At 37.6% G+C, this 16,502-nt stretch overlaps 1 protein-coding gene across 1 annotated transcript in view; it reads left to right on the forward strand.

Moving 5' to 3' along the window:
* The window catches only part of LOC126185214 (serine-rich adhesin for platelets-like), a 504,218-nt gene that overhangs the window by 398,177 nt on the left and 89,539 nt on the right, over positions 1–16,502 (forward strand). Inside the window, exons 10-12 of the mRNA XM_049928096.1 lie at positions 6,021–6,250; positions 11,130–11,252; positions 11,344–11,676. Of these exons, the coding sequence (XP_049784053.1) occupies positions 6,021–6,250; positions 11,130–11,252; positions 11,344–11,676 (686 nt within the window). The remainder of the gene's footprint in view (positions 1–6,020; positions 6,251–11,129; positions 11,253–11,343; positions 11,677–16,502) is intronic.

Consider the following 16,502-nt stretch of genomic DNA (forward strand, 5'->3'; position numbering starts at 1 on the left):
TCAAGTAAACAGAGTAAGATGTGTGTACACTTTAACAGTCAAATCATAACTGAGTCCAAGTCTAGTGGCCGCTGGCTGGCTGGTCGCTTAGGTGGCGCTGCTGCTGCATGGCTGGCAGACATGTAGAGGATGCGCGTAACTGCGCAGCGACGCTTTGAAAGATCAGCGAGTCACAACAGATATAGCATGCAATGTCAAAATGATATCATAAATGCATGAAGTCTTGTGAACTGTAGGTTATCGACACACTACTACTAACAATTGACTTGAGAACATATGCAGAGCAACATTTAAAGACACCAAAGATATTAAATAGTGATAAAATTTGAATCTTAATCATCGTTATTGTTGCCAGTTTTTAATTTTTTTCGCATGTCCTTCAAAACATATCAAACTGTTTTGTTTAAATTAGCATGTACTACCATACTTGTATTATCATTTGCTTGAAATTCTTGCCTTGTCTTTAATGGTTTCTTTGTTTTATTTTGGATTTTCTCATCATTTGCCTTCTTTATTTATGTAACATCTTGTGCTGTTTGGCTAATCAGTTTTGTTACATAACTGTTCCTTCATCTGCATCGGTACAACCACAATTTTCTAACATGCTGAACTTACTGCTAAATTTATCTTTCTTCTAGCTCTGTATTCATTTATTTTCTCTGTATCTTTAGAATCAGCAGTCACTTGTACTGAAGTTCACTGAGATTTATCAGTTGCTATAACTCTTTGCAGAAGGCTTCAACTTCCTTATCAGAATATGGATATGTTAGTGCATAGATGAGGATGATTTTAATGAAATATCTTTTAATTATTTTTATAGTGATGCATAACAACCTAAGCAAAGACTATGCTATTTACTGCTAAAAAAAATACAATAGGAACATGATAAATTATGGAGACCCGAATTTCAGTATTATTAAATATGGAGTTACTATGAAATCTATAACTAGTAATAAAATAAATAAAGAATGCTTTTTAAGATGCCATAGTGGGTGATCCTTCTTGAGAGTCCATCACCAGGAGCATTTGCTCTAATGTATCAACAGATAATTGGAATTGTGTCTCCATGATGCACAGATGGAGGAAAAAAAAACTGGTCATCATATGTTCCATGCAGGAGTCAGAATCAACTGATAATGTCAACTTGTTTCCCTGTAGAAAAAGAGTTTTTAAAGTAGAATGTTATGTGACCATTCAATAGCCTAGTGCAATATTTGGTTTAACAATATAATAAGACATAATCATGGGACTTTTTGAGCCAAAAAATAATGGCCACTGCTTGTTTTTCAGCTTGGCTGTAGTTGAGCTGAGCAGAATTAAGAGTCTTAGACACAGTCATAATTGGCTGCTTCACTCCATTAATCATGTGTGAGAGAACATCTCCTACACCATAATCGGAGACACCGGCAGTGAGCGCAAGTGGCCAGGAGGGTTCATAGGTCATCAAGCATGTAGGTTGTAGGGGCACCTGTTTTAATACGTGGAACATCCTGTCACACTGAGCAGACCAGTGCTATGAGACATTCTTGCAGAGGAGTCAGTGAAGAGGCTCTGAAACTGCAGCTGTTGGGGAATGAAACAGCAGTAATAGTTTAGTTAACATGAGACAGATTTGAGATGTGTTTTGTTGCGAGTCACAGGGAGCTTCTGGATGACCGCAACACATGTGGGATTGGGCTGATGCCAGAAGCACTAAGGACATGGCCTAAATATTCCACTTGTTGCATAAACAGTTCACACTTGCCATTGTTACAACAGAGGCCCACGCGATCAACACTGCCAACAAATCATCCAGATTGTGGGTGAGGTCCTCGGCAGAGGCATCAGTGACCAGGATATTGTCCAATTAGTTTGCAGTGTTGGGAACATTCTGCAACAGTCATTCAGGACACCACTGGAAAATTGCCAGTGGACTGGTGATATCAAAAGGGAGCCAACTGTGTTGAAAAAGGCCAAATGGGGTACTGATAACCAAAATGTCCCTGAATGCTATGCCCAAAGGGAGTTGGAGGTATATGTCATGAAGATCAATTTTGCAAAACCTCTCTGTCACCCAGTTTACGCAAAATCTCCTCAACTTTGGGGGCAGTTCAAAGATTGGAGCTCACCTTCAGATTATTGTATTTTATTTTTATTGATTGTATGACTTTATGAAGGATTTTTAAACCTGTGAAATGTCCAGTGTTACTTGTTCCAATGATTTCTTTTTCTTTATGATGTGTAGTGGATATACCTTCTGGTATGTCAAAATCTGTCTTGAGAGTGTTTGCTGCGCAAGCTTTAAACTGATGGAAACGTTCTTCAGGCAGTGATCCTATGGTTTAATTTTTTCCTTAAAAATGAAATATATACATCAGTCCTACATCTAGCATTAGCATTCATCAGGATAGTCAGAAATTCAACATTGAAAGTATTGTTTGATATGAAAGTTCCAAAAAGCTGAAACTATGCTCAGTAAACCTAGAATAGTGTTTTCAGATTCTTTAACTGAGAAAAAGAAGACTTTGTGCTACTTATCTGTAGTGCAGGTAAATAAATCAAGTAATAAAACTTAATTAGCAATTTTGATAGCAGACCTGAAAATCAGTAACAATTACCACTTAATGAATGTTGCTTTAGAGATGTTCTGACCTACAGATTTCTTTTTGAGGGGGAACATAAATCCTTTGCTGTATGAAACACAGATTGACACTCCAGAAGAAATATTTGCTTGTTTGACTAAATGTGCAGCCATTATTTGTGAAACACCTGGTTGTTTTGACCATGTTAGACAATCATTAGCATACAAATGCCACTTGTGCCTTAATGTGGATGGATGACATTTTCAGCAGCATCTCCAAAGAATATTCATCACAAAGCAGCCTGAACAATGTCTTTGACATCACTAGTACCAACTCATTCATGGACCAAAAAAAGTGTTTCTTTTTATCTCCTATGAACATTCTAAAATTTTGGGTACAGTAGAGTGTCTATTATCCGAAGTAATTGGGGGACTTGGGTGTTCGGAAAACTGGTTTGTTCGGATAATCGAACTGTACATGTTTATTTGCCAAAAAGAAGTACTGTACAGTAAATTTATTCATAAAAACAGGCATCTCTTTTAGTATTACAAAGTAAAATACAAAGGCAACTTCAGTAGGAATATATAGTATGTGGCACAGTTTATTAAACAAAAATATATACATATTACATACGCGTTTTGCATGAACAATACACACAGTATACAAAATTAATGTTTAAAAAAAATCCTTTATTTTGGTCTGTCTAAGCAAGCCTACATGCTTACGAGCAGCTAAGTCATGTACTTTCTTCATTACCTTTTAATAATCTCGTACTTGTCCCACACAGAAAGGACAACACGTTTACGTTTAAGCGTTTAAGTATTTTGTATCGTCAAGTTCACTTCTTCACACAGCAGCACACAAGTGGTTGAAACAGAGAACAGAAGGTGACTGTTTGCACCGTGAGAAGCACCTCAACTCTAAGCTGGCGCAGCTGTTGCTGTGAACAGCTTTGATACTGCCACTACTTCTATTGCCAGTGCCAAGCCGACAGAAGTGTGCTGATTGTTGAAACACTACAACTGGCGGCTTGGCCGGTCAGCAGCGCGAAGGCCCCATTAGAAGCAATGTTCCACCAGCAGTGGCCCAGTGCAGCGACTACTGTGGGAAACTTGGTCTGGGAGTGAGGGGGATGATGGACGGTAGGGTGGGAGGCAACAGGTGCGAGCGAGTACACAGTTCGGTTAAGCGGTCGTTCGGTTGACCGACGTTCGGATAATCGACGCTCTACTGTATTTAGTTTCCTTACGACCTGTAAAATCACCACATGAAAAAGAAAATAGTTCAAATTAACAATGATTAGTTCTTGAACTTAGAGCAGTTGAGGCCAAGAGCTGGATGAACAACTAAACAAATACCTTAACCAGAAGAATACAAATTTTTTGAAGTGTTTTTGGTAAACCAAAAAGGTCATCAAAATGAACATTCCAGCTTGGGAAACAGTTTCTGTAACATTAGTGTGCAATATCAGTTTTGACTTAAGGCAACGAGCTGAACTTTTAGTGCCAAAACCATGAAGAAGTGCATGTTGAGAATGTGTAGGAGAGACAGGAAACCAAACTAATGGTTCAGAGAACAGATTACAGTGGAGTACACAGTTACTGTTTTTAATAAAATTAAATGGGAGCTGAGCACAAGCAGCTGGGAAAATGGATGGCAGGTTGACCAGGAAATCCTTTGTTGAGTTCTAAGATATAAGAAGTACACTCCACTATTAAAATTTCTATACATAATCAGAAACTGGTAAGTTACTGCATATTTAAGAAGAGTTTGTATCAAAATTTCATTCAGAATGTGCAGGAGATAAACATTAAACTTGCATTATGCTATATAAATTCAATAAACCCATATAAAGCAGCAACACAGTTTTCTGTATGTGTATCATGTATGAAAATGAGAATGAGAATTTTGTGTCTAGAATAGATTGAAAAATTTTGGTAAAAAGGTAATACATTACCTGCTCATAAAACTGCAACACCAGGAGGTACAGCAAAAAAAGGATTGTTATTTTTTGTATGTACACAGCACATTACAAAGAATGCATGTTTAAATTTGTAGGTACTTGGGGCTATAGAGGGTGCAAAATTTAGTACACTGAACTGCTGCCTCTGGCAGCAACAGCAGTTCTGATCCAGCTGGGCATCAAATCCAACTCCTCTTGGATTAAAGATATGGGTAATATGGGTACATCTCTCAATGCTGCTTAAACTCTACACATTCATAGATCATAATGGTAACCAGATATTTACACTAGATGATATTCCCTAAAAGCATGCAGACAGGGTACTGAGGTATTCCAGGACAGAACTGACAAAAGTGGTCTGCATTATTTTGTCAAAGATAGGGCATGACCACTGGCCTTACTTATCAGATATGTAACAGCTGCTGTCCAAATTACCAGTTATGTGAACCAGAGATGATCACATTATGTGCCTCCTGACACCCTACCCCACCACACAAGGTGCTGGGACTGTATGACAATGACAACAGGAATCTGGCAATGTTTCTTCTCCTCCAAGTCTCTACACATGGATAAATCTGTTGTGATACAGTGCACATAATTGGGACTTACCTGACTGAAAAGATGATGTGAGGTCACCACTGTGTATAGCATTGTCATTGGGCACAGCACTGTGGGCTCATCTCACTCTTTGAGTTGCCATGATAACAGTCTGTGGTGCTCTCGACTTTATCACACTGTCCACTTGGATACCTGTGTCACTGCAAGCATGTTGATTTCCTGACTTAAGGTACATGACATTGCTGTACAATCCTGTATGTCTGAGTAAATAGTAGATCCATCCTCTCGGGTGCTAATCACATGAGACTGCACAATGTTAAGTCTAGGTCTCCTGAATTCATTGGGTCAATATCCACATTACAGTCTTAGGATCCCAACCAATGCCAACAGCAATATTGTGGAATGATAAACTGCAGAGATGGTGTTTTCTCATACAATTGAATGCAATTTCTAAAAGAGAAACCCACTGCTTAATCCATAATATGTGCAGTTACTCCTGATTACTTTAGTGTATGTGCTGAAATGATAATCATTTTCATACCCTAGCATATAGTACGCTTAATGCCAGTACGATATTTTGTTTGTGCCATTTTCATGGTGTTGCAATTTAATGGCCAGCAGTGTATGTACAGTCTGTTGATGGTGGTTAGTATAATATTTGACATTTGCACAGAGGGTATGTTCATAGTGATAGCTGTGCCTTTCCTATGCTGATTGGTATTTTTTAGCTTTTCTCATGTGAATACAAGAAATATCAGGAAAGGAAAGGTGAATGCTGTTTTCAAGATACAATCTATATTTAGAGCTCCATAAACAAAAGAATGAAATACTCATTGAGCAATGTATTTTACTGCTGCACTATCATATTTGGAACTAATGTTTTACTTACTTTTATGCCTAATCAAATGCAGTTTAATAAATTCACAAATGGTTTCCAGGCGCTCAAATAATGAAATTGAGACCACTCCTGTTCAGAACAACAGACAATCTTCCCGTAAACGTAATCGCAATCGCTCGAAGGGTAATGCACGTGGGCGAACGAGGACGACTGCGAGCACCAGTACAGTTGCGACCACCACAACCACCACGACCACTACTACTGCAACTCCACTCATTACTCCCTCATACACAACACCAGAACCACCCACAACACCAGATCCTGGAAGTGGTAAGCTATATTTATTAATTACAAGTTGCCCAATTTGATAACTTTATGCCTTTTTGTACATTTTTGAGAGAAGGCATTGTGGTGTCTGTCTGGCTGGTGCAGAAAATACTGAAAATCAGTAACTGAATCAACAGCTGTTTTGAAGACCACAGTTTGTTATTCATGGTCTTACTGGCAGCGATTTTCTTCAAACAGTGGATCAATATATTCAGTCAGTTTGGGGCAGGGGGGGGGGGGGGGGGGAGTTTAGCATAGAATGTGAAACACAAAGTGTCTTGCCATTTCCCACATTTGTAAGAAAATAAATGTAAATCTGAGGTAAGGAAATAATAATATATTGGATACCAGAAAAAATATAGTTGGATACAGAATGAAAGGGGCAAAGTCATAGTTTGAAAAAAATTTTGTCATTTCATGAACATCATTATCATTTCTGCAATGGTTTTGGCTCATAGGTATGTTCTGGAGCATCAGCACGACGATTTTCTTGGTTAAGATTGCTATGCTCTTCAGGTTGTTGTTGACTGAAATCATACATTCAGTTATTTCTGTGCTTTTTCTTATACCTCTGATACTCTAGACATCTAGTTCCTTTCATATCTTCACCATGTACACTTAAACAGTGAATAACCCACTAAATATTTCAAGCTCTTCATTTCCATTGGCCCTGTGTGTTTTGATTAAACAGGTTTCCACATCCCTACAGCAGTAATGGTTTTTAAATAATTTCAGAAACTTTCCCTTCTCTGTTCCATTATTCATAAGAAGCTTATAAATTTGTTAAGTTTGTTATTGATAACCTGTGACATTTTTGTGCATTATTCAAATACATAAATATGTAAATGCAATAATTTTATTGTTAAAAACAATTTTTTCCTCAAATTTTAGGCCATGGTGTTCTTATGGTAAATTGAAAACTTTCAGACAGTACTATTGAAAGATTATTGTTGCATATTGTAAAAGATAATCTCAGTTCAACTTGCCACTTTACAGTGCTGTCTTGCCGTGTGTGTGTGTGTGTGTGTGTGTTTTTTTTTATAGGAATGTTCTCAACAGAGTGCACACTTGGATGACTCCTTGGTTTATGTTGGTAGCAAAATTACAAGTTATTCATACTAATGCTCTTAATATTATTCCTCATCTCTCTAATATTTTTCCCAAATCTCTGCTGTGCTGAAAGCTGTTGTGTAGTAGATAAGACAGACAAATGTGTTGAAATTTTCTGGCAGATTAAAACTGTACTGAGCCTGGTGGCACAGTAGTTAGCACACTGGGCTTGCATTCAGGAGGATGGCGGTTCAAACCCACATCCGGCCATCCAGATTTAGGTTTCCAGTAATTTTCCTAAATCACTTCAGGCAAATGACAGGATGATTCCTTTGAAAGGGTACGGCTGATTTCCTTCACATCCTTCCCTAATCTGAGCTTGCACTCTGTCTCTAATGACATCATTGATGACAGGACATTAAACACTAATTTCCTCCTCCATTAAAACTGTGTGTCAGACTGGTGTTGGAACCTAGAACCTGACATGTCACAAGTGATACTCTTATTGATGGAGCTATCTGGGCACAACTTGAGACCTGCCCTCACAGTTTTACTTCTACCAGTACTTCTGTCTTGCCTTCCAAACTTCACAGAAGTTTTCCTGCATATATTGAGGGACTAGCACTCCTGAAAGAAAGAATATTGCAGAGAAATGGCTTAATCATAGCCTAGGGGATTGTTTCCAGAACGAAAATTTTTCCCTGCAGCAGAAAGTGGAAGTCAAGTTGTGATGGCTGTTTGAGTGTTGTACCAAGACATCTCAGTTGTTAAGAACACTGCCCATGAAAATTGAGGTTCTGGGTTCAAGGCCCAGTCCAGCACACAGTTGAAATCTGCCAGGAAGTTTCAAAACAGTGCACACACCAATGCAGAGTGAAAGATTCATTCTGGAAACACATATGTAGCCAGTATTTTTCAGTTAACTTAGTTACAGTGGGCCATATAGGTGAAAGACTATATTTTCTGTTTTTCTACTTTAACCATCATTGATTACTTCAAAAAGTTGTCACCTGGTATTAATTTCAACACAGTTTTGCATAGAAACTCTGTTCATCAATAATTTGTTATTTTATTTTAGATTTTTAAAAATAACGTAATTCTTTCAGTTTCAGAAAGAGGTAACTTTGCAGATTATCTTTTATGTCGTTATGAAGACAACATATTTGGGAATATTTCCTGCCACTGACTCACTGACAAAGCCCATCTGTATTGCCACAGTATTTAATTTAAAAAGTAGGATCCAATCTGACATACAGATGTGCACATATGACAGAAACTAACTGTCAAAAATAAAAATGTCGATGAATTCTTTTTCAGTGACATTATTTTTTTGTGATTAATTTATCTGAATCATAACTGTGTAAGCCTTATCTTGGTGCCCTTGTGTTTTAATTTCTGTTTTACACACATATGAACAAAACTTTTACATCACCCCGATATGTCATGCAAGTGTGTTGCTAATGTGATTGTTCCTGTACCAATTGGAAGATCTCCCCTTAGACTGTAAACACACATACACAGTTACCATGAGAACTACCCATGGATAGAATGCCACACTTGAATAAACTGCAGCATTTCAGTTGGAACTAAAGCACCCATAGGAAGGCATTAGAGATGTATGTGGAGCAGTACAGTGAACATCCATCATGCCATGAAGGACAATTGCAACCAAAGATCAAGTCTGTATCATCATGCTACAGGTGGAAAGCTTGTCAACAAGGGATGCTGCTTGATGTGAACACCAGAGTCAAAATGATCTGGTGCAGACATGACGTCAGTTCTAATTGACAGTTAGTGGTGAGGGATTACATCACACAGGATGTCAACATTTGACAGGTGCACAGGATGGTAGATATCTATGACTTCTGGGTCAAAGGAACCTTGGGCTGTGTGCTACAGAACAAAATTCAGTGTAAAAAGAGCCTGCAGGATGTCATGCACTGCATCAAACTGGTAGGAGACGATTACATGATGTGAATGTCCATTCCTGATGAACATGGTGAGCACTGTGTCATATACCACAACACTATAGACTGTTACAGATTAGCAAGAAATCATGCAGAATGGACACCTTAGGGTTGGCATTGGGTATTGTTTATGAACAAAACTATGATCTGTTTGTACCCTGGAAATCGCAGAAAATGTGGTGGTGGTGGTGGTTAGTGTTTAACGTCCCGTCGACAACGAGGTCATTAGAGACGGAGCGCAAGCTCGGGTTAGGGAAGGATTGAGAAGGAAATCGGCCGTGCCCTTTCAAAGGAACCATCCCGGCATTTGCCTGAAACGATTTAGGGAAATCACGGAAAACCTAAATCAAGATGGCCGGAGACGGGATTGAACCGTCGTCCTCCCGAATGCGAGTCCAGTGTGCTAACCACTGCGCCACCTCGCTCGGTATGTGTTTGGAGACAAGCCGGTAATATTGAACACCTCCAGCAGTGTCCCACATATGGAACAACATGGTGATGGAGTGATGTTCTGGGATGTCATTACACGGGGACACTGTACACCTCCTGTGATTGTTGAAGACAAACTCACTGCTCTGCAGTACAGGTACACAATTGTGCAATCAATAGTGGGACCACATCGCCAATGTTTGGTGACAGTATCATCTTCACAGATCATAACTTACATGCTCATCATACTATTCTGGTGAACACATCCTTCAGCTTGCTAGGATCACCAGAATGGAGAGGCCTGTGTGTTCCCCAGACACAAACCCAATGGAACACATCTGTAATCAATGGAAATGAGCTGTGTTTGGACACCGGCATGATCGCACACTCTGCATCACTTACACAGGATTGCCATTGAAGTGTGGATAAATTTGGACCAGGGCTGGCTTGATGATTTCATTGATGGTATGCCATGATGGATTTGAGCCAGCATTCAAGCAAGGGGGTGTTCCACCACATATTGATGTTGCTAAGGATTGCTGCTAAAATCACCCATGAGAAATAGACGACTTTGTTGTTACGAAAAAGTTTTTTTTTTTCTTTTCTTTAATTTTTTTTAATCTGGTGATGTGGATTATTGCAAATAAGTATACACACATGCATTAGAACCAATTTTCATTTTCTGTGCCATGAATTTCGAGGTAAGTGAGTAATGCAAAACTTTAATTAATGTCTGCAGATATAACAGTCTTAACTTCCTACTTCAAGTTTTGAATTTCTTTTGATCTCAGTTTAGCATTTAACATCGTTTGGAAAAGATGGTATCTGTAAGTATACTTCTCTGTTTTGTGGAAACATCTGAGGTAACCTTTTGTTCAACTATTTCTACATGTTGATGTGTGTACAGGTTTCCCATTTTCATAATTCCAGACTGAGTGAACATCAATCTGGATTATGAAGTTACTACAGAATGTAATATTTTTGAATATAATATTTTAGTTTTGTAAACTAATGGAGGAAAAATACTGGTGAGAAATATGAGAAACTTAAGGACTGAAATAAATCTTGCTCTCTGCTTTGAAATTTCCTGAAACATTGAAAAAGTTTTAGTCGGTAAGGAACTTTCAAAATAGTGCAGATACAGACTGAAAGATTAAAACGTAGGTATTATGGAGGATGAGAAGATCAGAAATAATTAGACAAGAGCAATTAGTAGAGAAGATAGGATGGGCGAGTGACCTGGTTCCTCTGGGATTTTTAACTAGAATATGAATTATGATAAACATTTCCTATTATCTTCACATAAAATTTGTAATTTGCATTGCAAAATATATGGGCATGAATGCCTAAGAACTGAAGTTAATAGGTTATTGAAAGATACCACATATTGAGAGAGAAAGATTGCCTTTGTTTCTTATTGTAAACATATGTTTCAGATTTCAAGTGTAAAGATGAGGGCTTTTTCCCACATCCCCGAGACTGTAAGAAGTACTTTTGGTGCCTTGACAGTGGTCCCTCAAACCTCGGTATTGTCGCTCATCAGTTCACCTGCCCATCAGGTATTTATAACAATGTATGCGATACATGAGTACATACCTTTCTGTAGATTTTTGTGTATAGCATATATTAATGTACACTATCTTTTTTCAGGATTGTTTTTTAACAAAGCTGCTGATTCTTGTGATTATGCGAGGAATGTAGTTTGCAACAAGAAAAGTAAAAGCCAAGGTGGGAGCTCATCCACTTTACCACCAATAAAAGCTGCTACCAGCAGCACTACACGTTTCAGCACTTCACCGAGTACTAAATTGACAACAAAATTAACTACAACAACAACTACAGAAGCCCCACCTGTGCTGGATGATGATGATGATGATGATGAAGAAGAACTGGAAGAAGATGACGAATACCGAGATTATGACAGTGATTCAGAAGAAGACCCTCAGGCACTGAAGGAGCTGATTAATCTCATTAAGAAACTTGGTGAGTCTTATCAAGAAACTTAGTTAATCAGAATGGAAAAATATTCTATTCCTCCAATTTCTGTGACAACAAATGATACAGTAATTCTTATCACAATCAAAAGTTCTGACTGACACACAAACCATTCCCAAAAGAACAGATCATCACAGAGTACATTTTCTTTCTCATAAGCAGTACTAAATAATAGTCTAATGCTGGATGTTGGAGAATTATCAGTAAAACTGAAAACGTATTTCCAGGATTGGGCAAAAGTAAACTCATTTGCTCACTTTCTTGATTTTCTGCAGAAGCTGAATAATCCTGTATTACCATTAAAATAATGTCCTTGCATTCAGACAAAAACAATACTCATAACACTAAGACAGATATCACAAAAAAATCTCAGAAAGTAGATATTCTACAATTAATAACAGAGTGTATTTTATGAGATACAGTGTATTTCTAAGGGTTGTTAACAATGGGAAACTATTGGATTTATTAAGTAAATAAGACAAAAAAACACACTTTTCATAAATCTGTAATACAGAATGGTAATTTCCTTAAGCATATGGCCATTTGCATTGTTAGCTGTCCCGAGTGAAAGACATGCTTCAGTGTACTCCTCAGTTTTATCTGCCTGGAGTGGAATAAACTGACCCTATAATGTTCATCTTATTTCTCCTTTGTGTGTGAGCAGGAGATAAATTCACTTCAAAGTTCTTGACTGTCGTATTTTCTTGTCATTTCCTCATCATCTTTCTCTGATTAATCATAACTTGTGTGTTTCACAGTAAATTGTGTATTTTAAAATGGGGTCAGCAATGGTGTGCAAAACTGCATGCGTGCACAATGTGCTACATGCGTGTAGTCCGAGGCTGAGCCTGTCTTGGTACATTTTAGCTTTGCTCGGGCCTTCCTGAAATAGCTCAGTACAATACAATATTTCATTTAGCAATGCAGTGCGACACTATTTCTTCCAACATTTGGTGTGGTATTTTTAAGTTGGCAAAACTTCCTTCAGTTTGGCAGAAGTGCAGTAGCACTTCTGTTTATCCTTTTTTATTTGTTCATGGTATAAATGAAATTCACAGGTCCAGTAGCTGTTTGCACAGGAAGAGGCAGTCTAGCAGTCTGTCATCACAAGCATTTGAAAATTAACAGGAGTCACAGAGGACAAGGATGAGAATTCTCAGCATCTATAATGTAGTTGTATAATCGATGGGCACCACAAATTTGGTGTGGAACAGTGTTATAACACCATGCAGAAAGAAATGAAAGAATTAGTTATAATGAAAGAGGAAACTATTACAGTAGGCAAGTGATATGTACATCGAGAAGCACTTTGTGCTAAATTTGCAGGCGTGGAACACATGATGAAGGTCATGACAGAAATAGTAAATTTTCTGAATTCTTATAAGTTATGAAGGTGGTTTGAAAATTTCTTGGAGCAGAACAGAAAAAGTACTAAAATCACTGAAACTTTTCTTTATTTTTCAATGTAGTCTCCTTGTAGATTACTGTACATGGTCCAATGATGTTCCAGTGCCTTGATCCCATCTTCAAAAATGAGTTTCCTCCAGGCCTGCAAAATAGTTGTCATATCTGGTTATCAGTTTTTTGTCTGAAGTGAATCTTCATCCACCAAGAAAAATTTTCAGTTTTCAGAAGAGATGGAAGTCTGATGGAGCTGTATCAGTTAAAATGTGATATACCCTTTCAGATGCCATCTGGCAAGCATGAGTAATTTCATGCGTTTTCAATTGGCTATCCTCCATGACCATTTTGTGCAATTTTGCAATGATTTCTGGAGTAGTGACACATCTTGGCCAACCACTGTGCAGATCATCATCTAAGATCTCCTGACCAAATTTAAATTCATTTGTCCACTTGGCAGTAGTTGAATATGAAGATATGAAGGAGCAGAGTGTACCAGTGTATTCTGGAAATTTGCATGAATATTGTTTCCTTTCATACCTATCTTTACAAAGTACTTAATCACTGCTTGACTCTTGATTTTTTCCACCTTTGCAAGTCACTATGCAGGAACAACAACAGAGCAACATCACCACCACAGCTGTCTTCCAAGAACACTGACATTGCATGTGTTTACAAGCAACAGTCCAATGAATATCATTTGGACAACTCTTGGGCCAGATGGTAACAGTAGAGAAACCAAACTGATAGGATTATGATTGCAAAGCATTTTGAAATTAAGTATTCATATAGAACATCTGAATGCAAAATTACACAACACTAGTTACCTTCTTTGCACACTAAAAACCTGCTGTAGTGAGAATACAGTAAGGAGTGCATACCATTCCTACTTTCATTCTCAAATTAGATTTGAGGGCACATATTGGGGTAACTCAAAAGCAACTATCAGTGTATTCAAATTGCAAGAAAGGGCCATTGGATGCAACCCTATAGCAGATTGCAAAAACCTGTGATATTTGTGATCATCATATCAGAAAAAACAGAAATTTACATTTGATCCAAAAGCAACACTTCCTTGGGCCAAAAAGTACTTTCCAAATGGGAGTTAAAATTTATAACAAATTTCTTGAAAACATAAAAGCAAATATTGAAGTGAAAATCTTGCAAAGATATTTAAAGTCATATTTACAGCATCACTACTTTTACTCCACTGAAGAATATTTAAATGTATGAAGACAAACAATGGGAAATATTTGGGGGGAAAACAATAACATGGAAAGGATAGATTCTTACTTACCTCATAGTGGAAGCATTGAGTTCCAAATAGGCACAATGAAAAAGATTGCTAAAATATTAAGCTTTTGGACAAAGTCCTTCTTCTGAAATAGAAAACACACACATTTACTCAAGCACAACTCACACACTCACGTTCACCATCTTTAGGCGATTGTAGCATGACTGTGACCACATCTGACGGGATCAGCACTCTGCAGCAAGCTAAAATTAAACAAACAAAAGATTTTAATTTCAATTAAACATCAACTTTTCATTCAGTCTTTTAAAATCACTGCTTTCAGGGGATTTGGTTAGAATGTCAGCAAGTTGTTCTCGAGTTTGACAGTACTGAATGTTGAATCAGTCATGATTTAATATACCACTGATGAAATGATAATTCACAAAAATGTGCTTGCTTCTTCTTGACATTTGAACTGAATTCATCATTGCTATTGCATTTTGATTATTCACACAGTGTTATTTTCATGTTTTTATTCAGCAGTTTTTCTATGAAAGTCTTCACAAACTTCATCTCTCAACTGTTCTGAGCTGAAGATATGTATTCTGCTTCAGTACTAGGCAGTGCAACTACACATTGTGTCTTGCAACACCAAGTGACTGGAGCATTGCTGTACAGAAATATGTATCCCATAGTACTTTTTCTATCTTTCTGTTGCCTGTGAAATCTAAATCACAGTAAGCCACTACCATTGCTCTTTTTTTCTGATGAGTAGAATATATCACTCCCTGTCACTGAATTCAGGTATCTTAAAGTTCTCTTCATATTTTGGGTGTCTGAGTGATTTGGATCACTTATTGATCTGCTTTCATAATTCACTGCATATACCATGTCCAATCACATTTTACGTGCTAAATACAATAAACTGACTATCACTTCTTGATACGGAAAGTCTTACTTTGCTACAACACATCTTTGCGAATTATCACACAAATGATCCATGGAACTTGAAACTAACTAACCAGCTACACTGATTTCTTAAACTTCTCTTTGTGGTGATATTGAAGTTGTCACATCCTATAACCCTATGCTTTGAATATTCTGCCAATGGCATCTGTGCAGGATGGCCACCAGAGACCACCTGTGAGTGGCCCCATGACTTGTGCACACAGGACGACATCCGCCACACTGTCTACCAGAGTCCTCCTCTTTATAAGCATAGTGCAGCAGGCACTCTCTCTCATACTGTGTTGATACTTATTTTCAGGAACTGCTTGTATTGTTACCTAGATTGTTTCTATGTTTGTGTCTACATTTTCAACTGTTGTTCGCATGTATGTGGAAGAATAATAAACTTTGGTTCATTGTGAGAAGTGGGTGAATCAATGTGCACTATAGTGCAAGAATCAATTTTTAGCTCAAGTATTAAATTTTGCTCATTTGTTAGAGGTATCTCACGCTGCTGGTGATCAGATTGAGGCTCGGTGTGACACTGCTATCGTGGCTCCTATTCCTGGTCATTGGGTCTCAGTCAGTTCTTGTGAAGAGGACACTATGGCAGCTGCATAAACACTGCCAAACACAGGCAGTTCAATCTGAATGATACTTTAGCAATATTGAGCATCATATCTAGATTTCTGTCGTATTCAAAGTTATAGAACTCTTCTAATAATTGAGTCTTTTGTTGGTTTGTATTCTTCTCATATATCTTCACAAGTGTATCATACTTTTCCTTAAAAGTTTCGCAGATGGATATGTGTGTTTTAATATTGATCTCTATGGTTCTCAAAATATAGTATTTTACAAGTATGTCTATTTGTTCCTACTCATTTTTTTTTTCATTTTTAGGTTTTGTGATACTGCTGGTAAAATATCTGCCTAGGCCCATTGCCATGAACATCACATTTATTTCCAAGTCCCATAACAGAAAACTTGCAGTGTCTTTTAGTTTTGGCACACTGTTTCGTGCTATATCTTATACTGATGAAGCCCTATTTTGACACACAATGCACAAATCTTTTTATAAGAAAAACACAGTCTTTTTACACTCACAAGATTTCACTTTTTTTACTTTCCTAGATTTCCAGTGCTACTGGGCCTATAATCTGTTCGGATATCTCATTGTACAATCTAGGGAATGTCTTTTAGTGTTTCGACACACACAGGATTCATTTTTTAA

Source organism: Schistocerca cancellata, chromosome 4 (genome assembly GCF_023864275.1).
Source record: "Schistocerca cancellata isolate TAMUIC-IGC-003103 chromosome 4, iqSchCanc2.1, whole genome shotgun sequence".
Classification (NCBI taxonomy): domain Eukaryota; kingdom Metazoa; phylum Arthropoda; class Insecta; order Orthoptera; family Acrididae; genus Schistocerca; species Schistocerca cancellata.